This window comes from Zychaea mexicana (genome assembly GCF_025766255.1).
Source record: "Zychaea mexicana strain RSA 1403 chromosome Unknown BDB00scaffold_9, whole genome shotgun sequence".
NCBI lineage: Eukaryota > Fungi > Mucoromycota > Mucoromycetes > Mucorales > Lichtheimiaceae > Zychaea > Zychaea mexicana.
Genome location: NW_026516672.1, coordinates 61,577 through 88,796, shown reverse-complemented (window position 1 = coordinate 88,796; position 27,220 = coordinate 61,577). Strand labels below are relative to the sequence as shown.

Below are 27,220 nucleotides of genomic sequence, written 5' to 3'. Positions count from 1 at the left end.
ACAAACCATCAGTTACGTATTCTCGTCACGCAGAAGAGGTTCGATTTGAGTCAGAAAAAACTTGGCGTAACGCAAAGTTGTTTCCACATCGGAAGCATACCAAGCCATGATGCAAGTAGCTTTGGAAAGTCGAAAACTTGGGCGGCTCCAGTAGATGTATGTGTCGATATTGAAGCTTGCTTGGATCATCTAGGTTGACCATTTGATGTTGTTGGTCTTGAAATCGGAGCCTTATCAACAGATAGAGAAAAATATCTTTGCAAAGAGAGCTATCAGAGTCATCTTTTTTGCTGCTTTCGTTGCTGTTGATGTCATTATCAACATGTAACTTTTCGACTCGTCGAGCAAGAGCCGCATAATATTGCCTATGGTGCTGACACTGTAGGAAAAAAAACCTTAATATACCTTAAAAAACCTGAATAAACCTGAATTTAGTTCAACCAGGACCACCGTTGTTGTACCAAATGAAACTTCCGACACACCTGACCACATTTTTTTTTCATCTCATCAATATGTCAACACCTTCTCTATCACGGAAGAAAAATTTTATGCCGCCTGCGGTTGACCATTAACACCAACAGCTGGCATGGTAACAATCGCGTTCAGCAGTCCAGGCTTATACGTATTGGTGAAGTTATGGTGTACTTTCAGCATTATGATGTAGACGCTGCCAGATTATTTGCCTTGGTGAAAGTATATGACGCTGAAAAGTCTAATGACAGTGGCACGTGGCTGTATCGCACGATAAAGTTGTTAATGTAAAGCATATCAAACAGCTGGTGTGCAGTATTGAAAGTACATCGAAGCGTCACTACGTTTGCAGGTCACAAACGAGACAACGAACTTCTTGGTGAACTGCGGTATCTATGGTGATTCCCATTTTAGGCAGTATCAAAACAAAGTTGATCCTTTTCTCCTCATTTGTTTGACCTTGCCTCTCCTTGTATGCTTCATCTTGCCGTTTGAAAAAAAAATCGTTCCTTTTCTTATTCCTTCTCCTCTTTCGTCAATAATAAAACATGACACAGAAACAACTTAACATGAATCCTCAAATCCCAGCTATTCTTAACGCTATCAAAAACAATAACGATTCAATGCTTGCACTTGCACGGTCGGTCGGCTCCTTGGCAAGGGAAGTTGATGTCACAGTAAGGCGTTGGATGATCTTTCCACATCAGTAACTCTTATAGTTGGGGATGTACAGTGCTGTCCTTTCATGTCCATCTGTAGAATCTTCCAGCTCCGTATCAAGAGCGTTTTCTTCTGGGCTGTTCGACGGCATGCTCTTGACACGGTCTTACAAACGCAAAGTCGACTCACAGACGAAGTTTGTAATGGAGGAGCTGACCAGTCTGTGCCACGACGTTGTCAGGGAGCACCAATTGGATATCGCGCGCAGCGACGAAGTCAATATCAGGGACAACATATGGGGACGATCTGGGATAATGGTCGATGGTATTCTCAGCAAACCTGATATTGATTTGCTTAGAACAAGCTGGTCAGCGATACCAGAGACGACCTTGAAGGCGCAACAAGATTTATAGAGCGCATGCTAAAGATCTGCACCCTTGGCTGCGTGCGTGAACAGTTGGGCTACAAACAAAATCCTGCAACTTCGGGGGATCGCGCAATAACTTACAAGAAACGCGTTGCCTAGGGCGGCTTCTACCAAAAATCAGTAAGTACATACTAGGAGTATTAGCGTTTCCGATATATATGTATATAATGCTTACCTTCAAAATATTACAATTTTTAAACGCTATCAGACATTATCAAGCGCTCCACAAGAGGAAACATGTGTTTTTTCAGAATAAAGGTATATATACTCTACCAATGCTGATGTATTTGACGTACTTCATAGCACACACACTGGTTGTACTCAATCAGCGTTCGTCAACACCATGAGGTTGCGTTGCCGTCGACATCAAACACAGACGACTGTTCAAGGCTCCTAGTGTAATAGTCGGAAGACGAAGACGCGTCGCAACTGCCCAGTGTGTTGCTCTCTTTAAGCCAAGGTAAACAGTAGATCAAAAATCCATATTGCATGGCATAGAATGAGCATCCATGATATACCAACCTAATCAAAAGAGAGACACATCACGCAAACGCGCCCGTTCATGCGATGGATCTGCTAATGACTTCACTGACAGCACCAGTGTTGCTCGCGTCGGTGCTCGTAATGCTCGTGGTGTTCGCTGTTGCGGTCGTGTTGGCAACTAAATAGAATTGAACACTTATTTGCTTGTATACTACACAATGCAAAAATGATTTGTTAAAGATTTAATATAGAAAGCAAAATTTAATAATAAACATATTGTCATCCAATCGAAATCAGTTTTTTGCATACATAATATGAAAGAGGATCAATGAGGAAATGTGAATAGCTGATGAAATATCCAATGATGCTCCCAAACGGATCAGCTATACGTACAACGACCAATAAGACACGATGTATGTACCCAATCATAAACACAGTTGAACGCATTCCACACTTCAGCCGACCAATAAAACGAATCAGAGAAACCAGATAATATTAAGGTATATTCGAGTTTTCTCAGGTTTTTTCAGGTTTAAAAAAAACCTGAATATACCTTAATTTGCCCGTTTCAGGTTTTTTCAGGTTTTAGGTTTTTTTAGGTTTTTTAAGGTATATTAAGGTTTTTTCTTTCCTATAGTGTGATAGGGGGTTCTTGCATCAACAAATCTTCCGAGATTTTCCTTCTTGACTGCATAGAGAAATGGTATGTAACTTGACACGGATTTAAAGTTGGAGCGAAAAGAAAATGTAAGCTTTCACGGGAAAAAAAGTTTAGTATTTATGGCAAACTGGTAATACATACAGATATGACGAGTCGCCCATAACAGTAATGGTACAGTTTAAGAACACAACATGATCAACTTGCTCCACCAAGTCTAAGAGAGCTCCTGCTGTTTCTAGACAACTTTCTCTACATCAATTTCTGATGTGCCCAGTACTGACACTGCCACGCAACGGGTCTCACAAGAATTTGACATTGTGTTACGTGGTCCATGTTTATGCTTGTGTCAAACATTTGCCCAGGTATTGTATGCAAAACAGAAAGACGAGATCTGTAAATTTGATCAAGGCATCGCAAAGCAAAAGTAATCGCGAATCTAGTGTAAGCCTTTCTTAAATGGCAACTTACCTTGAATAAAAACTGGGACATTGCACGCCAAACTGTCAAATGAAGGGGCGAAGATATTAAAACACGATCCGCGAATACCTTCACAAGGAAAGAAATTGTAAATGAGTTTGAGCAGGATATAGAGTAAAAGAGCAGGGGTTTAATCATTGTAATAATAGAGTAAAGAAACATTTTATAAAAGACGGAAGTTATCGTTATGAATATCAATTGTCGAAGAGTACAAATTTTATTAAATGAACACAATCAGTGGACGATAAAGACAAATAATAAGAACGCGATTTTACAAAGTGCCCTCAACAAGCTGTTCGCACAACCTGCAGGCTATACAAAAAGCATGAAGAAAGCAAGAAGAAGCAGAAGGAGTATGTAAAGGGGGAAGGGAGGGAAAACCACCAAGTGCCTCTGCCTGGGTGTCCCAGTCTCCCAATCATTTGGCTTTGAGTCAATCAACCACAAACCCAAGCCATCATTGGTACGAACGAGTGGGAGCCATGGCGTACATATAGTTTGAGAGTCAAGTGCAAGCAATCGGTTTGAAGATTGCTTGTGAGTGGAGAAAGTGGAAGGGGGAAGGGGAAGGAAGGGAGGAAGGAAGGGAAGAGGAAAGGGAAGGGGTAGGGGTAGGGGAAGGAATTGACTCTCGAAACACCCAAAAGGACGGCAATTCGCTGCTGTTGTCGAATGCTGGAGGGGCTGCTTACTGGATACTCGGGTGCTGGGAGCCGAACACTGAAGCTGGGAGTTGATTGCCGAGCGTCGATTGCCGAGCGTCGATTGCCGAGCGTCGATTGCCGAGCGTCGAATGCCAGAGAGTTGATTGCCGAGCGTCGATTTCCGAGAGTCGAGTCCTAGGATCGAATGCCGAGAGTCGAATGCCAGAGCGTTGATTGCCTGATATTGTAACAAGAAGCTCACATAAATAGAAGCCATATACACCAAGAAATAATGGCGCAGAAGTTAATGACCGTGCAGTACACGTGCTCCAAGGCAAAGTGTATACCAAGGAGAAGTGGTGAAACTCGGTAACGGTAGAATGAGAGTGTCTTTGAAGCCCTTCTGTTTGTTAATAGCCTTTTACAATTAAAGCTGGGTTAGTGCTGGCTGCCTCATTCTGAATGTCGACTCCATTGTTCCCGAATCTCAATACTGTTCAAGACAAAATCAATTTCACTTTGCCGACGATCTCATGGCAACTATTTTGTGGTGACAAGACATCCATTCTGAGTGCATCATCAGCCGTCCTTTTCTCAGTAAATGATCGTATTAGACATTTAAGAGATCACAAATGACATACTATGCATCAGACATGGGTGCTTCCATGACTGCTGTTGTTGTGATGGTGATGACGGTGGCGTTTATAGTTTTTTAGTGTCGTGGACACTTTGTCACACGATTTGAGCGACTGGTTGTCGCCTTAGTGACGACAGGGTTAATGAAAATCTCCAATTATCAATCAGCTTCCAGCCATCGCTAACGATACTTGATGACAACAGTTGCACCATGTTGACAGAGTCCAAGGATAGAGCCACTTGTTCGCTTACTGCGGTCACCCGGTGAAACCTGACTTATTTTAACGACTTGAGATCCGATAAAACAGTTGCCAAAGCTTTATCAGGCACGTTGAAACACTAATATATTTCCAACGTTTTGAGTCCGTTGAAGCACCGCACAGCTCTCGAGACAAGCACAGGTGTCGATGACCACGCGGATTGAAAAGCCATGGGAGTGTGTAGACGACCAATTAGCGAGACTGGCCGCGGTCTATAAGCTTTTTTTTTTTGGTTGTAAGTCTATATATAAGTTTCCCTCCAAGAAACAGAAACAGATTTACGTCTCTTGCTATAGGTAGACAATGGCTTACCCAAAATTGGATGATCCGAGCTCTTTACCCATTTCACAGCGTTGGAATGGACTCTCGCGATATCTTCCCAATTGGCTTTTGCGCGACGTTTTCAAGCGGGATCACTGGTACGCGAGGACAAGATATGGCCATATCCACTGAGGCTTGCCCGTTTGGTGAGCTCCCCCCGCTAGCAGTTGACGCCCGTCTTCTAGAAGATTGACAAAAGAACCAATTTGTTACCCCTCATCATCCATCAAAGGAATGATGTATCGTACTTTGAAGTATACAGACCGCTCAATCAATACTGGCCTGGGTAGCCAATATATTGTAAATTAGGAAAAGTGCAATACAAATGGCGACGGTAAGATGCTGTACAAACTCAATTTGAGCTGAAACAAAATAAACGGGCTTTCCCAATTCTTTTGAAGAAACTTGGTCATTGATATTAAGATTCGTATTGGTATATGTAGTAGTCTTATACGGCAAAACATCGGAAGGTGGTCCGAAGCTTGAGAGCCATCATATCGTACTGTCCCAAGCTTTCGTGGGCCAACTAATTACAGTCATTATTATGTTCCATGTCATATGTGGGTGACAAGTGAAAAATACGACAGGGCAGCTGTTTTTATCGTAACTGTAGGGACAAGCAAAATCACGGATAAAAAGTAATAAAGAAAAGCGTTGCTGTACATGTGTCGAACTGCCTCCACCTGAAAACATACCCGGCGCTCCAAAGGCAGCTCAATCTCAGGCGATCTCCCAAACAGATGGGCACATCCACGTGGATTTAGCATTTGATGGAAAAACGCTGAAACGTGATTTATAAAGATTCTACTAATAATTATACGTATTATAGTAATCGGTATAAAAGGCAACTAGATCTGGCCTGTAGAGTGCATGTCATGCTGATTCTACACGTGAGAAAGACACATGTACGGGACAAACTGGTCGCTTAGCCTCAACCATACTAAAGCAAAATAAAAGTGGTGTATATAAGTATGTAGCTGTTGAAAGAGATATGTAATTAAAGGATTATGTTGATTTATTATAGATGCTAAAGTGTTGTAATATAGGGATATGATGGGAAAAAGCTAGTATACATAACTACTTGGTGTGACAAAAGCACTTAGTGGGGTGGTGCAATACGAAGAAAACTACAAGAAAATAATTATTTGTCGTGCTTGTGCTTGTGCTTCTTTTCATCCTTGGTCGGACGCTGCAAATCCAAAGCTTCGGTGAGGCCATAGAAGACGTTCCAGTTTTCAATAGTCTTCTTGAATGAATCAGAGCCAGGGCCATTGGAGTAGATAAAGACATCAGCCATCGAGTGGACACCTTGGCCCGAAGTGACAGGAAGGTTACCGTTCATGACCAAACCCTCTATTTATGATAATCATTGTCAGGTCATCTTTTCTCTCAGATTTTTTTTGTCCCACTTTAAATAAATAAAAAAGACACGCAAAGAACTTACTGCCATATTTTCCTGCAGAATCCTCCTTGTTGCCAACGTAAGCGCCATGAGGATCGCGGGAAGCAGGTGAACGAGGGGTGGTAGCCAGTGTAAAGGCTTCATAGTGGTCTGGGAAGTTGTTGGTACCGGCAGCCAAAGTGATAGCTGGGGTCCAGCTGTCGGGGAAACCATCATTGTCATTATCGAAATAGCCTGGCCAGCCAGAAGCAGCATAAAGACCAATGGAGTCGCGCATGTCCTTGTTTGAAAAGTGTTCCGCCATGTACTTTTGATCGACGGAGCCATAGACATCGAAGGCGTGCGAGTGATCACTGGTGAATAATATTAAAGTGTCTTCGTATTCGCCGTTTTTCTAATAGAGCAAAATTAACAAAATTAGCATACTATCAAATTAAGAAGCGTTATGTAATAAAAGCCGATGTATTATATACCTTGAGCCATTCAACAGTCTTGCCAATGGTAACATCCATTTCAATCAAATCAGCCCAGGCACGCGAGAAATCCAAAGGATGGAGCTGCTTGTCAACAGAGGCAGCTTCCGACATCAAGAAGAAACCATCCTTGCCACCACGCTTCTTCAAGACCTCCAGGGCCTTGATAGTCATGTCCTCCAAGCCAGGTTGGTCCGAGCCCAAAGCATCGTTACCGCTCAAGTCAGGAGCAGCACCATTGCCAACAGTGTTGTTAACAAAGATGTTACGTTCCATCCAGCTATAGCAGAAAAAGAGTATAAATCAGTACCCACAAACTCACTCATATCTTAATAGTACAGCATTCAACTTACACATCAAGGTTACCGGTGCGGAAAGCACCCAAGAGCTTGTCGTCGCCATTATACTTGTTCAGATCCTTCTTGTTCATAACCACCTGGTAGCCAAACTTGTCTTCCATCAAGGAATAGTAATCAGTGCCATTCATAGCGTCTTCACCTTTGAAGTATTCAGCGCCACCAGCAAGCCAGACATCAGGAGCAACGGCATCAACCCAGTCAGGAACGCCGTGAACAATCTGGTCGACGATATGGGCCATTTGGCCACGCTCACGGGTATGTGTGTAAAAGGCAGCAGGGGTGGCATCTTGACCAGCAGCAGTAGAAACAACACCGACGGCCTTACCAGGTTGGCGACGACGGATAAGCTCTGTGATCAGTTCAACCTTGGGATCATCGAATGGATCGGCGCTTGAGTCAGCGTACACTCCAAGAGCGCTTACACTACCCTTGTGGCCCGTCGCATACGAGGAAGCAGAGTTGGCAGAGTCGGTGACCAAGCCATCCACCGAGTGGGTGATGACGTGACCCAAGTTGTCAAACTTTTCGAAAGAAAGAAGATCGTGGTATTTACCGCTAGTGTGTTTGCGAGCCAGCGCACGAGCAGCAGTAATCATCTAGATAGATAGTAATGTGTCACCGAGATTTAGTTTAGGCTCATGTTAATGACGCAGTATATAAACATATATATTCAAAATACTCACACCAACGTTACAACCATCGGCAATAAAAAGAATGGCGTTCTTTGCCTTCTTCTTGGGCTTCTTGGGCTATACGCAATATCAAAAATGTTAGCATAGATTCATAAGAAGAGCTATTGCTAAACAAGGACAAGGCCAGAAGATGTTGAGCTGAAATTACCTCAATAACTGTGTAGCGAACAGTGTAGCCTTCCTTAGGCCCATATTGGACTGAGACATCATAGGTACCAGGCTTATCGAACTTAAGCTTGCGCCAAATACGCGAGGTCACTGCGACATCCACGGGCTTAGCATCCTCAGAAAGCGAAGTCTCAATCGAGTCAACCCATTCAAAGTTCCAGTTATCCAAAGCAGGTGTTTCTTCATAGTCAAAGAAATCATCAACATCGCGCCATTTGCCACCATCCTTGCGCACAGTTGTCTTGAAATTGGAATAAGCCTCAGGAGCAGGGTTGGATGTGTTCTTGTCATAAGCGTGCAATTCGACACGCAAGTCGAAGTATGAGCCGGGCAAGAATTGGGATCTAATTCATTATATAAAGTTGAAGGACGGTTAGATACATACAGAACGTCTACTTTAATGTAGGATAGCCGCTGTTTTCTGCAAATTAAACTTACAAATCAGGCGGGAAAATGCAGCTGTGATCATCAGGGCAGGCACCAAGACGCGGGTACTGGCCTTCAGGATCAGGGAATAACCGGTAAGATTCAGGACGGAGAGCAGATGCCAAAGCAGAAGAGCAAATTAATGCCAACGAGGCAATCTTGTAAAGACCTGCCGACTTCATGATTGAGAAAGAAGATAAAGAAGAAGGAGAGATTGAGCAGTGAACGGCTGGTTTGGTGGTAGTGATTCCCGGTAACAACACTAATCAAAATAAGAAAACGAAGCTCGATCTTTTATATAACAGTTTGAACAAGTGCGATGCGTTACACAAGATCTATTGACGGGATACGTCCCTACTGACGGTCGTTGTCTTGTCCACGTTGTCGTTGACTGTCGTTACCGGGGTTGCACTTGCCTGTCCATGCGCCGCAGAGGGAAAATTTCGTTGGCTCGGACAATATTTCTCCGCTGTGAGATAATTGTAAACCATTAATACAGCCTATCTGCGCATCATAGAATGATGATTCAACCCGCGCCATCAGACGTCGGATAAGTACGGTATCGACGAACGATCAATTTCTCCTCGGCACAGCAGAAAATAATAGTTTAATGCTTTATTATAGTCCAGCAAATTGTATTATGTCAGTAAATATACTATAACGCTGCGCAAATACAGCATATTGTTACAAAGGCTTTAATCCCGCTGCATTGCACTGAGAATTTGCAGGATGCGCAAGAACAAGTTGATAATATCCATATACAAACTGACGGAGGCCATTATATAATCCTCAGCAGAGTAGCGGTTGAAGATAAGGTATGTGTCAAACACAATATAGCCCGAGAATATGACCACGCCGGCAACGGCGAGTGCCAGTTGGAATCCTTCTGAGAATGGCAAGAAGATCTGAACGATCGAGACAAGTAGCAGAATCGAGATCCCGGCAAACAAGCTAGCATTTGATTTTCGAAGACGTAAGCTTTTACTCTCTTTCTTTCCTCCACCTTAACCATCCACACACATTCGCTCCGCATACTTACAATGGTCCCATTCCCGAAAAATCCCATTTCGATTGCAATGTGAACAGCGTCAACCCAACAAACACGCCGAATGTGATGATTAGCGCCTGGAGTACAATCGTTTGATCATAAAATGTAACTGCATAATGATGATAAAGCATAATAAAAAATAAGCACCAGCACTATCATACACACATCATCCTCCATTCTGAAAAAAGCAACCTCTCCCTCAAAAGATTAATTACCAACTGTGCCAACCAACTGGCCTTCCAGCAACGTAAATATAGCCAAGAGACCATAGTTCAGAGGTGTTGAGCGTGCTTTCCACATCAATGCAAACAGAACACCCAAGGATCCAAACATAGATATGTATAGCATCCAGGCACTGGATGATAAATATAAAGTTTAGCTTCTGTGTTCGTAACACAAGAGCTTTCAAATGGTAAGAAAAAAAAGGAGCCTTACTTTGTTTGAACAAATAGTTTGGCAGATTCGTTATACATGTAGATGGCCGACATAATCACTGTGCTTAGAATTTGTACAGACAGGATTGAATAGACCTTGCGTACGAACTCTATAGTTTTTCAAATATGAAAACGGAGAAGGAGGAGAAAAATAAAATGGTGAACAAATAGGGAAGAATGTATATGATTCAATAAAACACATAAAAGTTATAAGGCTGCTTACGCATTCGCACTTCAACTGGACTGTTGGCAATCGTTTCTTTGTACATATCGTCATCATCGGCATGTCCACCGTCAAATAGTGGCTGTCGTGCTTCTTCTTCATAAGCAGGTGGAGGAGCTGAATATTGCTGCTGATGCTGAGCACCGTAAGACATAACTGCTTGTTTTCTAGTTGTGTTGAGAGTGGTTTCTAGTAAAGAAAGCTTGGCTTTGCAGCTGCGGAGAAAAGGGTCTTCTCATGCCCGCCCGCATGACCGAGCTGTCGACACAAAATTTTTCGTGATCCTCCCGTCTTTTATCAATTAGATCCGCATTTAAGAGAAAATGCCAAAAGCACAAAAGAGCAGAGGCTTGAAAAAGACGACAACGCCGATCGCAAAAAAAGACGACACCACTGTAAAATCCTCATTTATTCAATCCCTAAATCAACGATGATCTTATCTCACTTTTGTTTTTCAATTAGTCGGCACCTGCAGCGTCAGTTGACACAAAAGACCAAAAACGAAAACAACGCCACGACGCCTGGCTTGAAAGTAAGATAAATTAAAAAGCTAGGGCAGAAAGCTGCTGCAATCAAGTGGATTCAAGTAATTAAATTGCACCTGCAAAATAACAGAATTGGATCGAGCGCATGCACAACGAAAGCGTGCAGCAAAGAAAAGCAAAAACCTTCAAACCGACCTGACCGAGTTTCACGATATTCTCGATACGATCGAAACCAAAGATACGAAAAAGGACAGACCAGCTGCGATACCCACCAATAAGTTTCAAACCAACAAGTCCAAGCGGAAAGCAGAGTAATGGCATTTTTTTTTCTTTCATGCGGGAGACGGTGCTCACAAGGACATCATCTCTAATGTGTAATGTCTACTACAATAGGATGCAGGAAATTGTACGGTTCCAAAAGGTGATGCAGCTGCCAGCATTCCAGCAAAACCCTCTTGCAGCAATTCGACAGCATGTACAGAACACATATGGCAGCAGCAACAACGCATAATTTGTCCTTTTGCCATTCCTGGAGTGGCAAACCCTAATTTGGTATTCATTTGTTTACACCACCCATTTTGTATTATAGTGAATTTTGTCTTTTTTTTTAATAATTACAATAACAACAAAAGGTATCCCAGCCTATTCTTCTTCTTCTTCTTTTTTCCCTTTCCTCTGTTTTTTTTCTCATCAACCGTCTATCAAGTACCTGCATAATTATAAATTGAGATGGACTTCACACATGGATACGAAGATTTCGCCACACGGTACTATTGGACTCGGTTATTGTCGCCGCTCAAGTGCTGTGGTTGCTTCAGTAATCGTTTTGGAAGCGGGGTCGCGTGCTTAACATGGGCGGTAAGGACACCGGCCACTCAGTCTATAATCTCTCCATCTGCTAAAGATAATGACTGACCGTTGTATGCCTGGGTGATATTAGGGATTCAGCTTTTACTTTGCCATCCTTGCATTCATGCAAAAAAGCCGTAAGTCGAGAAGAATACTCAATGATGTACAGGTCGATAATACATATTGCGTACTAAAGCAATACACTGCTATAGCATTCTATTCACATCTACATGAGGTACCATTGATCATATTTGGTGTTGTGAATCTTATCTTCGGATGTATCTCTATTGCTGGCTTTGTGGTCGTCTATTTCCGGGTATGCATTTCTTATTCTCTAAGAAAACATGTAGTAACATAGAGATAACTTACATAATGTATTCAACTTACCATAGCCTATATATGTGAGAGTTCAAATCATGGTCTATGTGATTGCTGCCGGTGCCAGCCTGGTGCTTATATCGATGCTAGTTAACTACATATTATTCGTCGTTAACCGAGGTGCTTTTGAAACATGGTGCATCGACCACTCCCGCTCGGTTGCCCAAGACGACATCCGAAGCCAAACTGGAGGCAACACGACCATTACAATCGGGTCAGAAATGGACTACTACAACTGTGATCGTCTGTTCGCCAATCAAGTCAAATGGTCACTTTTATGTGTTGTCGCCATGTATATCATCTATGTAAGGGGAAAAAAGGACTCGAGCAACATATGGATTAGCAAATGGTAAAGAAAAACGTACTAACTGAGAAACACACATAGGTTCATTGGATGCTGGTATTTGCAGTATTTGCAGGCACATCTTTCTTCCTTATTCCCCCGCGTGCTGCTCCTATACCGCCTCCTGTCGTGCCGCCACTCTCTGAAATCGGTGAGCCAATGCCACCGCCACCACCTACAACGATCATGCCGCCCACTGGATTCTCCAACTTACCGCCATCATCCTCGGAAAAGAAACAAAACACGACATATTACACTCTGAAACCTGCCAAAAAGAGTATTACTGCTACGTTGAAAAAGAAACGCGTCGACCCAAACTTGCTGTCGGTTCTGGGGCTCAAAGTTAATGAATCCGGCCATGTGATTCATATAGCAGACGACGACAGCCTACCACGATATAGTACGGATCATTACAACTACAGCAGTAGCAGAAACAAGCGTTGGCCGTCATCTTCAAGCAAGACATTTGTGCCTTCATCTAATGAGGAAGATCTGCGTTAAATTAACCTTCATCCTCGCTCTGATATACCCCTCCACCGTATCGACCCGCACTCTTTTATCCTCTTTTTTCTTGTAAATCATACTGTACTTTTGTTTTTTAAACTTTTGCTTTTTCCTAGATTTAACTGATTAAGTTCGCTTATCGGCTTTTTTTTTATCAAAACGAGATATACGAGTAATCTTTGAGCCGCGTATAACCGTATTGTATGACTCAATGAGCACTTGGTTGTATACTCTTACCGAGCACTGATGCACAAGTTGCAGAACAGCAGCCTGTGTTTACGCTCACGCATCTGTGATGCACAAGGCAACAGCACGTGCAGCACATGCAGCACATCTTGGAATTATATAGCAGCACCAGTAGATTGCTTATATTTTGTCTATACACCGCTTCACTGTATATAATAACACACAGCACGTGTGTGGTAGTTTGGTTGCTGAACTCTCCTTTCCGCTTGCACAGCTACCAGATCCTCGGATGTATCTAGAAATTCTAATCTGTCTTCCCAGCATGTGGATCATCTGCGCAATTTGTTTGGCACGGAGTTTCGGATCGCACTACTAGCAGTTTGCTCACCAAAAGGGTGTGGTCACTGATGCCGACGCTCCATAATTTAGTTCCCGTTTCTGTGTTTCATGCACAGAATGTCAAGATTTTTTTATGCACAGGTTTTTTCCATAGAAATGGCGGATGATCTTTTCGTAATGGCGCTAAATTTTTTTAGCATGGTGGTGGGAAATATCATGGGCGCGCGATACGTTTTTCACTTGGCGCGACGTTTTTTCAACAGGGCGTGAAGATGTTGTTTCTTTGTAGAATACATATGAGTGGAGCCATGTAATGCCAAGCAATTCATCAGCATTTTGAGGTCAAGCACAGAGCATTAACAACGCCCGGATATAAAGAAAGCAAAGCATCTATTCTGATTCAAGTACACGTCATTTTTAATTACTGTATGATGTACGTAGTCTACACTCCCCAAATATTTACACAAGATAAACTGCAATAGGATAAGTCCTATATGAACAAGAACTTCCATTTGCAAATGGTATGACGGTGATAGTGCCGAAGCAAAGGCGATAATAAATGCAGAGGGAACAATCGAAGCCGAAGATCCTTACCACATTGTCGACATGATGGGAGTGAAATGGTATATGCTGTCTTGTATGTATCAATGGCAAGGGCAGCTAATAACTCGCAAAAGGCACTGTACAAATTTGCCTGAAATCGACCTTGAACATTGCCGGTACGATAAAAAACAGTATGAAATCGAACATGAAACCAATAAAGCTGGGGATAACAACCAAAATCACTCTCTTAATGCTTCCAAACATCCTGTAACAGAAAACGGAACGGAAATAAGAGACGGACTGCGCAGAAAGCCTAAAACAGAAGTTTCTATTTGTTGACCACTATGGCTAAAACTAAACTATCATACAGTGCTAATCGGAGACTGATTTTGTAGGTCCCAACAAGAGATACACCGATGAGAATATCATCTAGTTAATTGATATGTACTAAATTGAAATGTAACTTTGAGCGCTGCTGGGGCTGCTCGCCTGTTACGAAAGCCTGAACGTACGCCAAACGATGCTACGCCCGGTTTCAAAATGGGGTACCGTATGTACCTCCCAAGCCAGCTTGAAAGAAGTGTAGAGCAGTGCCAGTCCGAAATACTGATCATACTCTATTTCTTCAGAATATGTATGACGCGGATTTTACTCCTACAATAAAGCAAGCACAGGAAAAGCTCCATGAGCACTTCCGAGTCTTCATCACCCAAAGCGCATTACAAACGCATCTTGTGCACTGTGGCCTTACGATGAAGAAGCTACAGAGCTCACGGAGCACCGGGTCTCCCTTGAACCATTAAGAAAAGAGTGGGTACTCGAATTCAGGAGAAACAATATCGATTTCGTTCAATGTCGTTTTATCGATGAAGTATGGTTCATTTTGCAATTTGAAGCGAACTTTCGGGCGATTGCGAAGAGGTACTCCTGTCGAAGGCATTAGTCGCTAAAACTCGTGGTGTCAACATATCGACTCTCGACGCTATTGCTAAAGAAGGTGTGACAAATCTCTCATTACGGAGACCACAAGCAGTGGCCGGGGGCTACAAGAAAAGAAAGTTGGAGGACGGTGAACAACGCTTAATTGCCAAAATTGGTACAAGAGCAAAACATTTTTGCCAATTCTTGGGAACGGTGATGGTGTGCTTCAAAAAACGATACCCATGAAAGGTTTTTTATCATGAACAATGCTAGAATCCATCATACTCGATGGGACAAGAAACTGTTACTAAGCGTGGATTCCAGGTGTGCATCTCCCCTCTTATTCACCATTTTGCACTTACACATATCCAACAAAGAATAAAGCTATGATAAAAAGTGAAATAGTAAGCCGTCATATCTCAATACATCATTCGCCACATAATAGCACCTCACGCCATGCTATATCTCGATGCCGAATCGAAAAACGTCGCGCCAAGTAAAAAATGATATTCTCTCCACCGCCATGCTAAAAAAAAACTCAGCGAACATAGAGCTGCATGCCGAAAAAAGACCGATTTTACAGTATTTCTCTAATTTTTTATAGCAGTAATATGCTAGCGCAGATGTGTTGGGTTCTAAATACTAGTACTATATTACAGAGCTGTTTCTAATACTGTACAACGTCGTTGAAAGCGGACTTGATCCGCTAAAGATTATTGTATCAACAAATTGATGCAGCCTCATCAGGGATATCACACTATGTCATGTGTAATAAACACACCGGCTGTGCCTTGACATTACAGATACAGATCTACAAACGTCTGTTCGTATAGTAAGAGACAAGCACACGGGAATGAACACTCTTTCTCCCATTCCTCAGTTCGTGGGTGCAATAAACGAAATTGATCGGCTGAAATTAGGTCGGCTGCGTATTGGCGAGTGAACTGTGGCTTTTAAATAAGGGGAGCCTGTGCGCCTTTCAAAAAGGCGGAGAAATGCAGGAAGAGAAGCACAAGAAAGTTGTAACATTTGAAATTAAGATAATCGTCGAATTATCTAGAACGTGCGCCAGGATCTCGTTACATGATACCCTCACTTTATCCCATTTAGATATCTGTCAAGTATATATGATAGAAAAAGTACAATGATTAATCTAACAGACTGCATTAACATAATATTTACTCTGTGCTTCAATATGGTTTGGCTGTTTGCTATTATTCTGCCAACTCCACGATACACAAATGTTCAGGATACGTGTAGGAAAAGCCAACTGAACTTGCATCACCCCATTGTGCGTGTTGGCTGTTACTGAACTCTATTACAACTCTTATTGCATGGACTTTTACGACTTAATCTCGTTCTATTTCAATAAGGAACCCTTAATAAAGGTCCTAGTTTTGTTCAAACGGGGTGTTCACACATCTTCTTTTATACTTCTATCTTAACACGAAGTCCTACCTTACGATGTTTTGTAGTCCATGTCTGGACGATGAGAACAGTTACAATGAGTTTCCATTTGTTCGTTGTCAAGTCGAACCAATCTTTGGTCCTCACATGTAGCATGTTTTTCTCTGTGGCCTGCCTACTCCAGACGATCAACCAGTGCTCGTGCTACAAAGACTCCAGACGTTAGTAGACATCGGGTGCTAAGCCTATAAAGTACTAAGGAGGGAACCAACGTAGCTTTGTAAAGCAAACATGTTTCGCTTACTCCCGCAATGTACATTTATCGATCAGTGTCGTTTCCTAGCACACCTGACGTATCTACATAGGCAAACATATCCCGTATTATATTTTTCCCATCACACCTCCGATCAACCTTTTCTTGAAAATCATCAAAGCATACCTGAACATTTCAAGATTTGCATAATACATTGACCCTTTTTTTCCCACTACGTTTACTTCTTTCAATCCATTCTATTACTTTATTATCATATACTGCTTCTGCAACTTTTCCCTCACTAGTGTACAATAAATAGCGTCAATGTCACGAATGAGTTATATGCAACTGTACGGCAGTTATGGACTCCTCATAAGATCCTCCATGCCATGTTAACCTCACGAAACTATTCCTGCACATCTGAGCACACAATGTACTACATATTATACACAAACGACTGGTTGAGCCAATTAAATATATACCGTAATAGAGGACAGAGGAGGAGCGTGATCTGCCATCGTGATCTTGGCTTCTATAACCCTGGCTCTGAACATTTTAGAAGGAAAGGAGAAGAAGCTGCTGCTGCTAGACACAACTTTTTTGGAGCTAAATTTGACCACATGAGAAGTGTCATAACAATATGATAAAGACGGTTATAACAACAACAACAACAATGGCAATGCTTCTGCTTCCGTTAATGATAATGTTACAGAACAGGAGCTATATGATGATACTACATGGATGATGAGCTACCAGGATAACAAGTCATGCATTCTTTACTCAAATCGCTGCCACTAGCAACAAGCCCTTAAAATTTTTAAAGATGTGGGCAGCTGACGGAACGTAACCGGATCATGGTATCAGATCCGTGTGACGCCCCGATCGCTGAGAATGTTCGACGGCTCGATCGACCAACGCATCCTGGGGCGGCGTTAAACAAAGGGAATCTATACGGGAAAAAGTTAACATCCCCATCGTCTTCGTTTTTTCCCACTTCTTCCTCCACCTTTTCACCATGACGATAGCGGAAAAGCTAAAGACGATTGCTATCGAACAATGGCTTGTGCTGCCATTATTTGTTGTGGGGTAAAAGAAAATTTTATAGAAAAAGGCTCAAATTCATTTTTTTTTGCATTAATTATGTCATCTTCTTGTATGTAGCGTGTTTGCTAGTGCCTTTCATGCGATTCCGTTGGTGACGGTACTCTATTTCCCACTTTTGCTTTCTTATGCACGCCAGCACTGGTATACTGGTATCATTGCCTCTCTGGTCAATTTGGCTTCGTTCTGGATTTCCATTCTTGGGCTTCAAGACGATATCTATGGCAACGGCCGATTTCAACACCCATGGTGGATGCTTGGTAAGATCACTGTCAGAAAAAAAAACAGACGTCAAAATCTTCCTAGATCTAAACAATGGGGTTTTTTCGCACACAACGCTTTTTATAGTGCTCGCGATTTGTTGTTCTGTCAACGTCCTTATTGCTCTGATTGGCGATTTCCTTGCAAGTCGTCACGAATCCACCGCTCTACGCGTGCTTGTCTTTCCACTCTTATTTGCAGGCTCATGGTTGGTCATTTTCGGACACTTGATTGGTTTTGGCGACAGCCTCGCGTATTCCAACAGCATCTTGACTGGGTTTCCTGATATCGTGCAAGCTGCAACCTGGCTCGGCGGTCGACCTGCCATCGACTTTGTGCTTGCGCTATTTGCCACGATTGTCCTGGAGTTCGGCCGTACCTCTTCTGAAAAACCAGTGTTCAACAGTAATACCGACGATGAAGAAGAACAGCAGCAAGAACACACTGCTCGTCCCAAGAGCTGGCTCTGCCATCCTGCCACTTGGTATGTCGCTTTACTGTCGCTATTATCCTTCTTTGGCGGCTGGCAAATCAACATCCATCCAAAGTCATTCTTCCAAATCGCTTACCCTGACTATGTACCGAAAACCGTCCCTGTCGGCTGTGTGATTGGACCTGGTGGTATTCACTGGCAATTGCAAGCAGATCACGACCGATGGTTGAATCGTTCCGCGACTCTTGCCGATGTAAATTGTTTCTACATAGTGGGTCAAGATGCAATGCATGCTCATGCATATATACATTTCTGATATAGGCTGGTGCGAAATTGATCGCATGGACCGAGGAGACGGCTTCCACCAAATCCTATGACGAAGAGGCTAGTTTGATTGGAAAAGCACAAGCACTCGCCAAAGAAAAACAAGTCTATCTTGCCATCACATACAACCAAATCATCCCACCCGACGTATCTGAAAACAAGCTAGTGTTGGTCACGCCCGAGGGTCACGTCGCCATCAATTATAAAAAGGCTTATCCTGTGCCGTTCATTGTAATATCCTCATGATGCTGCGCCTCGTCGTTGGGATGCGTATACATACACAAAATACTAACTTGAAAAACAGGAACCACGGCCACCAGGAAAGGATGAAATCCAGTATGTGGATACTCCAGAATTTGGACGTATTAGTGCTGGTATTTGCTTTGATTTCAATTTCCCTTGGTTTATTGGTCAAGCCAGCAAGAAGAATGTGGATGTGATGATCGAATCATCATGGACATGGGGTAAATAATAGCTTATTTTTGAGTTTATCAAGATCCGTTTAAACTGTTTACACATATTCATATATACCTACGCTAATGCACGAACGAAAAATAATTTAATGCGCGGTTCATGACATACACTAGGTCCCGAGGGAACGTACCACGGCAGAAGCAATGGTCTACGAGCCGTAGAAAATGGGTTTACTTTACTCCGGTGTGGATCGCAAACCATGTCCGGCATTTACGAACCCACACTCGACGGTATCTTCAGCCAACATGTAGCCACCATTACCGACTCAGAATACTTGTTCCACTTGCCTATCCAGAAACGCAGAAAGACTTTGTATGGTTACACCGGTGATCTGTTTGGATTCGCATGCTTTGGCGTGGGATTATTGGCAACTGTGTATCTTGTCTTCTATACCGTCGTTAAGCATCGCCGTGGTGGTGAGATCCAAGTGTAAATCATGTATTTGTATGTAATAATTATTAACATTTGTTTTGTAACAATGAAAAGAGTGTTATTTCCTCTTTGACTATTATTGGCGAAGTCTCAGTGCGTTCAAGTGGAGAGGAGGCGCAGAATGTACAATTATGCTTTAGTTAATCAACAACAGGAAATTGTTGGAGACGAAAGAAATCGGCTATCATATAGCAATAGAAGTACTGTTATTTGATATATTATTATTGTACATACAAGAAATATTAATTAAATATGCGTGTGTGTGTATGTTTTGCTTAATCCAGATCCAGCTCAGCATCTGCAGCAAGCACGTCCCGCAAATCCTCTGGATTCATGCGGGTATATAATTGATTCATCAAGTCCAGCTCGCTGAGCAAATCCAGCCAATGATCATCCCAAAGGTTACTGCCATCATCCGGTGCGGATGGCATCCGGGCTACGTTGATCGGTCCCGGCAAGTCATCATCGTTGTTGTGGTCAATAGCCACTAGCTCTTCTTTGGCTTGCTGGGATCCATGGGTATTATAGTACATTGTGACATATTCTATCGGTTCAACCGCATAGGCTGTCTTGATCTTTTTGGGTTTTTTCGGAGGTTCAGGAACAGGTTCCTCGGGCGGCGGGAACGGACACAGGAGATCTTTTGGATCGAATGTCCCTGTTGTGCGTGGACACGTTGATATCCGAGTGTGCCACTGCGCTGCTGTTTCGTCGAGTTCGTCGTGTGTTTTTAGATAGCCCCACAGATCGAGTACAGGTAGATCATCGTATTCGGGTAAGCGGTGATTGGGCAGTTGGGCCAGGATCGTGTCACGCTGCATCAGGGGCACCAAGAATGCATTAATAGAATTCAATCGCTTGGCGGTGGTCTTGACGTGTGTGCCCGTCTCCAAGTGGTTGGTTGAAAACGACTCGAATTCTTGGAAATTTGGATAAAGCATCACGTAGGCACGAAGGTATACAAGCTCAATAAAATATTTCTTCCACGATTTTTTCCAGCGTGCAGATCGACTCTGTGGGACTGTGACATTGAGTAGCTTGTCTTGATTCATATCCATCAGTCGTATTGTCAAGTACTCGTGGAACTCGCGCCAATGTTCAGGGAAATAGACCGCACCCCAGCTGCATGGAACTTGGCTAACATACGGCATGCGCGGTGGATAGTGGTTAAGAAGCACATTGTCGGGATGGAACGGTCGACGGCCGGGCGGATGAAGCTCCAGACTCCGAGGCGAATAGAGACTGACACCATACATTGTACGTCGAAGTTGATCGTCCACTGCATGCGTATAGCGATATTGCAAGATGCTGTACTTGCTCCAGACATAAAATAGCGGCGATACTTCAACATCGTCTTCTAATATCACAGCATAGTCGTTAATGTGTTTTGGGTACCAGGATTCGATAATAGCTGGCATCAATCCACCTTTCCTCATCCGATGACGAAGGATCTTCTTGCCATGCCGCCAGGGAAAGTTGTTGACAAGCATCCGCGTCACTGGATCCGACGATTGTTCCAAATGAACCACCAAGTTGACTTTATCGCCCAAGTAGAACGATCGTTCAGCTGATTGGAGTAAGCGAGAAAGTGAATGGGGACGTCGATCCGTAATCACCACTAGATTGATATCTGGGGTGTGCCATTCTAGAGATTTTCCACTCCTGTATTAGTACAATTCATCTACCAAACGTAACGAAACAGCCTGGAGCTTACGTTCTAAAGCTTCAAGCGGTAAATCGGAGATCCACAGTGCATGGACCACATCGTCTGCTGGTAACCCGATGGCTGTAATCTTTTCATTATCGGCCATTGTCTCCAAAGCATGCGACAAAGGCTGGTCGCGCAGTACATGGAAAAGAGCACGCGGTCGAAGAACACGAACCAGCCTTGCAATACCCATTGCCACTTCCGTAGCCGAGGTGCCTTCTTCTGCCGACACCATGACATCCAGATCATGCACTACCACTCGACGACCACACCCCGTATCCTTCAATGTCTTTTCCAAGGTTGACCCTGACAGGCCACGTTCAGCTCCCGATACGACAGCATGCACAGTGTAGCCGAATCTACACATGAGCGGATAGAAAGCTGCTGCTTGCTCCGGCCCGTCCAAGACAAACATAACCGTGTCGAGTTTGTAGCCAATGCTCCGAACCGTTGCTTGCCGATAATCCAACGCCGAGGGACTGGTGCGCAGGGCCCGCATGCGCTTCCATCCATCATTTTTGACATATGCCTGTTGCACGCACTGGCACATGTCGCTACTAGATGTTACCCGGAGATCCAGTCTGGGATGAAAAGGTAGAGCAACCGTCATGATATCACCGTACTTGCTCAACTGGTGTGAGATGGCATAAGCAAGCGGCAGTTGCATTTCATCGGGTGTTGCCTTGCTCAACAAGTGGATCCATTTCTTGTCAAGCACCCATGATCCTTGTACCATATCTGCCGGTTGCGATACGGTCGGTATGTGTTTGTCAGGGAGACATACCACTGCATCATTGTTGTTGTTATTGTCGTCATCCCCGTCATTATGAAAATTTGAGGGTAAGAGTACAGCGTGTGTGCCCAGTAACGCGTTTTGGTAAGGTGGCGAGTGCATGAGGCGGAGCATTGATTCCAGATAGCGGGATGACGTTGGTATGGTATCTTGATCCAGAACCCAGACCCAATCTATGTCCTCGTTGAGAGGGAGCGAGGAAAAGGGTAGCCCCATTGTATTTATAAAAGAGGAGGAGGAGGAGGAGTCGTTGTCGTCGTTGCTGTCTTCATCTGGGGGTATACGAATGGTACGTGCGTTGGGATAGTAGTAGTCCAAAGGATCCGGCAAAGATGTTACCAGCCACACTGTCTTGGGTTTGATTGTTTGGGACACAATAGCTTCTAATTGCGGTTGGATCTCTTTAGCGTCTGTAACACGAATGACCACATCCACTGCTGCTAGCGCATGAATATTCGTCGGTTGATCTAATAGATGCGTCAAACCAGCACGGTCGTGTCCTTGTTCTTTGTACGTTTGAAGGTTGCTTAGAAACGGTTGCTGTAGATCTGCAGATCCCATGACCCATCCATCTAACCCATTTAAATAAAGATCAAAAAGCACGGTGAGACTTGTAAAGCCGATTAACCCAGCAAACTGGAAAAGTTCTGCAAACCTTTTCCCCAAGTGTCCCATTGTGGCCAGTAATCTTCCTCATTAACGGGATCTGACACATTATTTGCAGTTATGGTCGGGATGGGAGCTGGAGGTGTTTTTTTCTGCCAATCTTGAGTTACAGGCGGTGGTGATGGGGGTGTTGAAAACAGGTGGCGGACAAAAAGAGCAAAGGCAGCAAGGACAATCAGATAAGCGAGGAATCGGAAAGGCCGTTTAGGTTTTTGCGCAGACCACGGCATGGAGGTGCGGATTCGAGTGCTGCTGCTTTTGCTGCAAGTTGTCTTTTACTGGTTAGTTTAGTGGCGTTTCAAGGCACCAGCATACAACGAGAGTTCGAGGGTTTAATATTGAGTGGTTTGCAAAACGAGAAAGAAAAGGGGGAGAGGGAGGGAGAGGGAGAGAGAGAGATTGGATTGACCAGAAAATGAAGGCCAGAAGAATGCAGAGTGCGGAGAATGTACACAGAGAGAGTTCTGCTGAAGTACCTGAGTTTCTTTACTTTCCTGATGGTCTTTTTGTTCTCTTACGGGCATTGTTACACGTCGTATCATTCAAATATGGCGAGAAGATCAGTTGTATTTATGTATAGTGTGTATGAGATTAGTAATAGCATATAAAGAGGTTTGCTATGATTATATAGAAGTCTTGTGTGTAAGGGCGCAGAGAGAGAGAGAGAGAGAGAGAGAGATGATGATGATGATGATGATGAACTATCTATGTACAAGGTTTGTTTGCAAGGAAGTGTATACAGAGTAGGGGGTGATATTTGCGGTGAAAAGCGGAAATAGCATGGAGTCGAGATAGGTATCTTTAAGGCTCTTTAAGGAAAAAATAGCCATGTGAGGTTTAGACTGTAGTAACATGATTGCTGTGAAGATGATGATGATGATGACGCTTATTGTTGCCGCGTCTCCAGTACCATAAGAACTGGCAAAAGATGGTAAAGTCAAAACAGAGCGTGCCTGCACTGCCGATCAGATACGGTATCGCTTCCACAAGCGACTCGCTCGTCTGGTTCGGGTTGCTCAAGATACTCGCTGTGTACGTGAGATTGCCGCATGCAGCACAGATAAACAGAGTCGGCGACAGTCCGTCGATGGACTTGCGCTTAAAGTTTTTGTGGATTTGAGGGATGCGTGACAAAAGATAGAGCGTAGTGCAGACCCAGGCAAAGATACGGCCAATCACGAGTGCATTGTCCTGGACTGCAAGTACGCCGTCATTGCTATCTGCTGCTGCTGCTGCTGCTGCTGCTGTAAGTGTTGTTGTTACCAAGTTACTACTGCCACTACTGCTGGTTGTCAAGCGGAAGCCAAGCAACATGATGACCATCAACGTTTTGGTCCTGTTGCTGTTCGTCAGCGTTGTGTCGCTACTGTTAGCAGTATCGTTTAATGTGTACCACTTGCTTGGCGATGACGATGCAGAGCACGGCGCAAGTTCGTCCTCGAGTGATTTGCCGTCAATCAAAAGCGGCGTACGGGCCGACGGGTGTTGAAATACGCGTGACAGTGGGTCATCGGTTGTGTTTTTTCTATTTCTCGATCGGCTTCGCTTGTTGTTCTTGTGGGTGTAGTAGATCCATTGGACCAGCAAGGCAACGTCGATAAATACAAAGTATATTCCAAGATAGCGTTGAAAAGGCAGCTGATGAGTCAAGATGCATCCAATAAGATTAGCCGCGTCGCCTATGAGTGTCCATTTAGATAGTGTTAATACCACGCTGAATGCTGAAATGTACAAAATGAATGGGGGGGGTGGGGGGGTGGGTGACCTGCCTGCTAACCAGATGGTTAAAAAGTTGATGCTCAGCGAGTCAACGGAGGCAATCTTATAGTTTTCTATCACTTGGCTATAGACAAAGAAGGCATGCACGATGTTTTTTTGTATAACAAACAATCAGTTACGACCCCGCAATTTCTCACGTCATTTGCGTAAACAACAACAACAACAACACATACGGGAGCTGTGCATTCAGCCAACAAACGATGGAAAGATAGCCGAGCAGTACACTGATGGCCTCTTGTGTGCTATATACGCAGTCGCCGAAGATCAACTGTGGTTGGTTGTAATTATGCGCAAATCGTCAACTTCAAATGTTTCATTTTCGAAGAATGCCGGGTCAAGTTATGTGAGAGAGAGAGAGAGAGCAGAGCAAAACATACATTTATCCAGTATATGTATCCTTCCGCAGGAACGCATTGAGTCATGATTTTATTGTCTGCGGAAACGATAGAATGAAGAAAAAGAGAGAGAGTGTGTGTGTGTGTACAAGAAAAGACAAACGGGAAGAAGGAAAAACTAAAAGAAATCCTGCGTCAACCTATTTATACGAGCAAAATATTATTTTCTGGGCGATAGAAAAAACGACATGACTTGACCCTTATTGATATCAAAATTTCCTTTTCAGTTTCAGGCACATCGGCGCTTTTAGCGTGTTATCGTTCCGGATCTTCACCAATCATCGTGGTCAGAAAGAAAAGATTTTTAGTTCCGTCCTACCCCCTTTTGCAGTATATTTCCAAGAATCGTATATTCATGCCAGCGATCACGCTAATTAGATCTCTTCAGTTCTTACACTATAGCAGTACGTTAAATAGACAGCTTTTAAATCAAAAGAGATAAAGTAAATGAGAGATAGCAGACTTGTGGTGGTGGTGGTGGTGGCTGTGTGCATTGCGTAATAAGAGATAACATGATGCCCAAGCAGGGTTACATATTGTTTATCATGTGCTGCCCCCTGATGATGATGATGATGATGATGCTGGTGTTGGTTCCTCAACATGATTACTGAACAAGATTGCCTTTTCACGACGCACAGCTTCTAGAGAATCGCTTGCATGCACCGCATTTTCCTGAACCGATAAGCCGATCTGCGCTCGGATGGACCAGGGCGCTTCTTGTCTTGCTATGCTTGGATTTGTGGGGCCCACCAGATGCCTCAACCCTCGGATCGCATCTACGCGCTCCAAGATAACCGCATAGCAAGGTCCCCGTGTCAAATAGCGTTGCAGGCTTGGAAAAAATTCCTTGTTGCGCAGCTCTGGGTACCACAACATCACGTCCTTTGGTGTCATATTAACTGACTTGGCTTTGACCATCCGAAACCCGTGCTCCTGATTCAGTTGCTGCAGCACCATCGTCTTGTGCATGACACCATCGGGTTTCAACATTAACAGTGTTTCTTCAACGGGACACAATAAGCTATTTGCTGGAACTGCACTGCATACTCGGTATTTTAGACCTGGAATGATAGGCACGTAATAGTAAATAATGCCAATCACACAAGTGATCCATGCGATCAACAGTCGCGCCATTCTTCGTGTAAGGTGTAGTGGTGTGCGCCTTGCCGTCCAACAACAAGCTTGAAAGGCATGCGGCATTTTAAAAAAAATATGTTCACTGCTGCTCAGCGTTGCATATGGCGATTATACAAAGGCATTTGCGGGTGCGTATGAAGATACGTGGGGGAGAAGTGTGCATTAAGTCACCGGGTAATCATTCTTATTTCTGCTGCTATGTAAAATATCTGCTGTTGCTATGGAGATGTTAGTGATCACGCGTGGTGTTTCGATGACGCTGTCCGATATACATTTATGCCGTGTCGTATGCCTGTCATTTCGGTGTTCATTCCGACAGTTTACGGCCGTCCAAACAAAGTTTGCCGCAAAATAGGACTTGAAAATGTACGAGAGATCAAGAGAGAAAGAATTGTGCTGCGAGTGTAACTGCATACGACCTTGTAGACCTAGTTTCCAAACAACCTTTATACGTTTGATATTAGCCTTCGGCTTGGCAAAGAAAGGAATCCACTCCGCCCGCATTTTCCAACAGCGTCCGCCATGCTTTTCCGATCATCCCGAGCATTTATCCGATAAATGATAATTATTACGTCCGCAGGCAGGGTTTGTCTTTCATGTATTCTTGTTAATACAGTTTCCTTCGAATATTGTAAACTGTTTTTATAAACAGAACAGAACAGAATTAAACGAAATTGAATGCTATGCATAAGCTAGTGCCTCTTTTGATATCTATTGAGAAAGGGACAAAGGGGGCTGGTGCACTATGTGTGCAAGCAAAAAAGTGTAGCACTCTTGCCAGAAATGGCGTCACGAGTGTATCACCCATTGACTGTAATACCAAGCAGTTTTGCTCCCCGCGCGCGTGTATATTCTTGCTATTTACACACACACGCCATTGTGTACCTCTTTCTCTTTCTCTTTTTCCGTTTTCCTTTGCAGCTTTGTACGTGTGCTCTTCGTTCCCCTTGGCGAACAAAAGACAAAGAACCTGTGTGCGCTATTTCTATAAAGGGCTGCATTGCAACATACACACATAGCCCCTTTAAATGTCGTTGAAGCGCAATTGGTCCACTCAATCGTACACCGACTATATCCTGGACACAGTAGCAGCAACAACAACAACAACGATGGGTGCTAAGCATAGCAACATGACGCAATCGTCGAAGCGGACCAAGCGATCCAACAGTAATTTAAAACTCAATCAACATCGCGCAGCCACAACGACAAAGCCGAATGGGCATCAGCAATCATTAAAGACGACA

At 43.6% G+C, this 27,220-nt stretch overlaps 10 protein-coding genes across 10 annotated transcripts; 4 read left to right on the top strand and 6 right to left on the bottom strand.

The window, feature by feature from the left end:
* Positions 1 to 1,019: 1,019 nt before the first annotated feature.
* Positions 1,020 to 1,544, top strand: BDB00DRAFT_868403 (uncharacterized protein; the record flags this gene model as incomplete). Its single annotated transcript, XM_053126465.1, has 2 exons — positions 1,020 to 1,111; positions 1,205 to 1,544. The coding sequence occupies 2 exons, from the start codon at positions 1,020 to 1,022 to the stop codon at positions 1,542 to 1,544; spliced, it is 432 nt and encodes a 143-aa protein (XP_052983625.1).
* A 574-nt stretch (positions 1,545 to 2,118) lies between these two features.
* On the bottom strand, positions 2,119 to 4,100 carry BDB00DRAFT_925876 (uncharacterized protein; the record flags this gene model as incomplete). Its single annotated transcript, XM_053128821.1, has 2 exons — positions 2,119 to 2,219; positions 3,872 to 4,100. 2 exons carry the CDS (start codon positions 4,098 to 4,100, stop codon positions 2,119 to 2,121), a joined length of 330 nt encoding a protein of 109 aa, XP_052983624.1.
* Positions 4,101 to 6,181: 2,081 nt separating this feature from the next.
* Positions 6,182 to 8,742, bottom strand: BDB00DRAFT_756804 (alkaline-phosphatase-like protein; the record flags this gene model as incomplete). The annotated part of the gene is made up of 7 exons (XM_053118938.1): positions 6,182 to 6,393; positions 6,485 to 6,836; positions 6,916 to 7,195; positions 7,269 to 7,870; positions 7,958 to 8,008; positions 8,115 to 8,478; positions 8,573 to 8,742. The coding sequence occupies 7 exons, from the start codon at positions 8,740 to 8,742 to the stop codon at positions 6,182 to 6,184; spliced, it is 2,031 nt and encodes a 676-aa protein (XP_052983623.1).
* Positions 8,743 to 9,255: 513 nt separating this feature from the next.
* On the bottom strand, positions 9,256 to 10,419 carry BDB00DRAFT_868400 (inhibitor of apoptosis-promoting Bax1-domain-containing protein; the record flags this gene model as incomplete). The annotated part of the gene is made up of 5 exons (XM_053126464.1): positions 9,256 to 9,511; positions 9,600 to 9,717; positions 9,824 to 9,963; positions 10,044 to 10,152; positions 10,266 to 10,419. The coding sequence occupies 5 exons, from the start codon at positions 10,417 to 10,419 to the stop codon at positions 9,256 to 9,258; spliced, it is 777 nt and encodes a 258-aa protein (XP_052983622.1).
* Positions 10,420 to 10,530: 111 nt separating this feature from the next.
* BDB00DRAFT_620810 (ribosome biogenesis protein SLX9-domain-containing protein) lies at positions 10,531 to 11,315 on the top strand. The gene is made up of 4 exons (XM_053118055.1): positions 10,531 to 10,660; positions 10,728 to 10,797; positions 10,881 to 11,061; positions 11,144 to 11,315. Exons 1-4 carry the CDS (start codon positions 10,589 to 10,591, stop codon positions 11,259 to 11,261), a joined length of 441 nt encoding a protein of 146 aa, XP_052983621.1. The 5' UTR covers positions 10,531 to 10,588; the 3' UTR covers positions 11,262 to 11,315.
* Positions 11,316 to 11,408: 93 nt separating this feature from the next.
* BDB00DRAFT_804121 (uncharacterized protein) lies at positions 11,409 to 13,011 on the top strand. Its single transcript, XM_053122088.1, has 5 exons — positions 11,409 to 11,608; positions 11,691 to 11,736; positions 11,812 to 11,915; positions 11,992 to 12,282; positions 12,363 to 13,011. The coding sequence occupies exons 1-5, from the start codon at positions 11,480 to 11,482 to the stop codon at positions 12,819 to 12,821; spliced, it is 1,029 nt and encodes a 342-aa protein (XP_052983620.1). The 5' UTR covers positions 11,409 to 11,479; the 3' UTR covers positions 12,822 to 13,011.
* Positions 13,012 to 17,388: 4,377 nt separating this feature from the next.
* BDB00DRAFT_804115 (carbon-nitrogen hydrolase) lies at positions 17,389 to 19,703 on the top strand. Its single transcript, XM_053122087.1, has 6 exons — positions 17,389 to 17,559; positions 17,635 to 17,834; positions 17,923 to 18,521; positions 18,590 to 18,823; positions 18,897 to 19,056; positions 19,180 to 19,703. The coding sequence occupies exons 1-6, from the start codon at positions 17,489 to 17,491 to the stop codon at positions 19,497 to 19,499; spliced, it is 1,584 nt and encodes a 527-aa protein (XP_052983619.1). The 5' UTR covers positions 17,389 to 17,488; the 3' UTR covers positions 19,500 to 19,703.
* Positions 19,704 to 19,773: 70 nt separating this feature from the next.
* BDB00DRAFT_756810 (uncharacterized protein) lies at positions 19,774 to 21,621 on the bottom strand (the record flags this gene model as incomplete). The annotated part of the gene is made up of 2 exons (XM_053118939.1): positions 19,774 to 21,143; positions 21,213 to 21,621. 2 exons carry the CDS (start codon positions 21,619 to 21,621, stop codon positions 19,774 to 19,776), a joined length of 1,779 nt encoding a protein of 592 aa, XP_052983618.1.
* A 1,651-nt stretch (positions 21,622 to 23,272) lies between these two features.
* On the bottom strand, positions 23,273 to 24,975 carry BDB00DRAFT_804106 (PQ loop repeat-domain-containing protein). Its single transcript, XM_053122086.1, has 4 exons — positions 24,822 to 24,975; positions 24,618 to 24,712; positions 24,435 to 24,508; positions 23,273 to 24,344 (listed from the first exon to the last, which is right to left on the bottom strand). Exons 1-4 carry the CDS (start codon positions 24,864 to 24,866, stop codon positions 23,503 to 23,505), a joined length of 1,056 nt encoding a protein of 351 aa, XP_052983617.1. The 5' UTR covers positions 24,867 to 24,975; the 3' UTR covers positions 23,273 to 23,502.
* A 470-nt stretch (positions 24,976 to 25,445) lies between these two features.
* Positions 25,446 to 25,844, bottom strand: BDB00DRAFT_725291 (nucleoside diphosphate kinase; the record flags this gene model as incomplete). The annotated part of the gene is made up of 1 exon (XM_053118232.1): positions 25,446 to 25,844. A coding segment is annotated over one exon (399 nt), but the record flags the coding sequence as incomplete, so codon positions are not given.
* Positions 25,845 to 27,220: the final 1,376 nt, after the last annotated feature.

Excerpts from the sequence above, each read along its gene's own strand:
- BDB00DRAFT_804121 (XM_053122088.1), top strand. The coding sequence starts at position 11,480 with ATGGACTTCACACATGGATACGAAGATTTCGCCACACGGTACTATTGG. Across the intron at positions 11,737-11,811 it reads TGCATTCATGCAAAAAAGCC|CATTCTATTCACATCTACAT; the intron begins GTAAGTCGAGAA and ends ACACTGCTATAG. Across the intron at positions 12,283-12,362 it reads TCGCCATGTATATCATCTAT|GTTCATTGGATGCTGGTATT; the intron begins GTAAGGGGAAAA and ends AAACACACATAG.
- BDB00DRAFT_804106 (XM_053122086.1), bottom strand. The coding sequence starts at position 24,866 with ATGACTCAATGCGTTCCTGCGGAAGGATACATATACTGGATAAAT. Across the intron at positions 24,713-24,821 it reads GATACATATACTGGATAAAT|TTGATCTTCGGCGACTGCGT; the intron begins GTATGTTTTGCT and ends AACCAACCACAG. Across the intron at positions 24,509-24,617 it reads TGGCTGAATGCACAGCTCCC|CCAAGTGATAGAAAACTATA; the intron begins GTATGTGTTGTT and ends CTTTGTCTATAG.
- BDB00DRAFT_620810 (XM_053118055.1), top strand. The coding sequence starts at position 10,589 with ATGCCAAAAGCACAAAAGAGCAGAGGCTTGAAAAAGACGACAACGCCG. Across the intron at positions 10,661-10,727 it reads CAAAAAAAGACGACACCACT|TCGGCACCTGCAGCGTCAGT; the intron begins GTAAAATCCTCA and ends TTTTTCAATTAG. Across the intron at positions 11,062-11,143 it reads AAGTCCAAGCGGAAAGCAGA|GATGCAGGAAATTGTACGGT; the intron begins GTAATGGCATTT and ends CTACTACAATAG.
- BDB00DRAFT_804115 (XM_053122087.1), top strand. The coding sequence starts at position 17,489 with ATGACGATAGCGGAAAAGCTAAAGACGATTGCTATCGAACAATGGCTT. Across the intron at positions 18,522-18,589 it reads GTTCCGCGACTCTTGCCGAT|GCTGGTGCGAAATTGATCGC; the intron begins GTAAATTGTTTC and ends TTTCTGATATAG. Across the intron at positions 19,057-19,179 it reads CGAATCATCATGGACATGGG|GTCCCGAGGGAACGTACCAC; the intron begins GTAAATAATAGC and ends GACATACACTAG.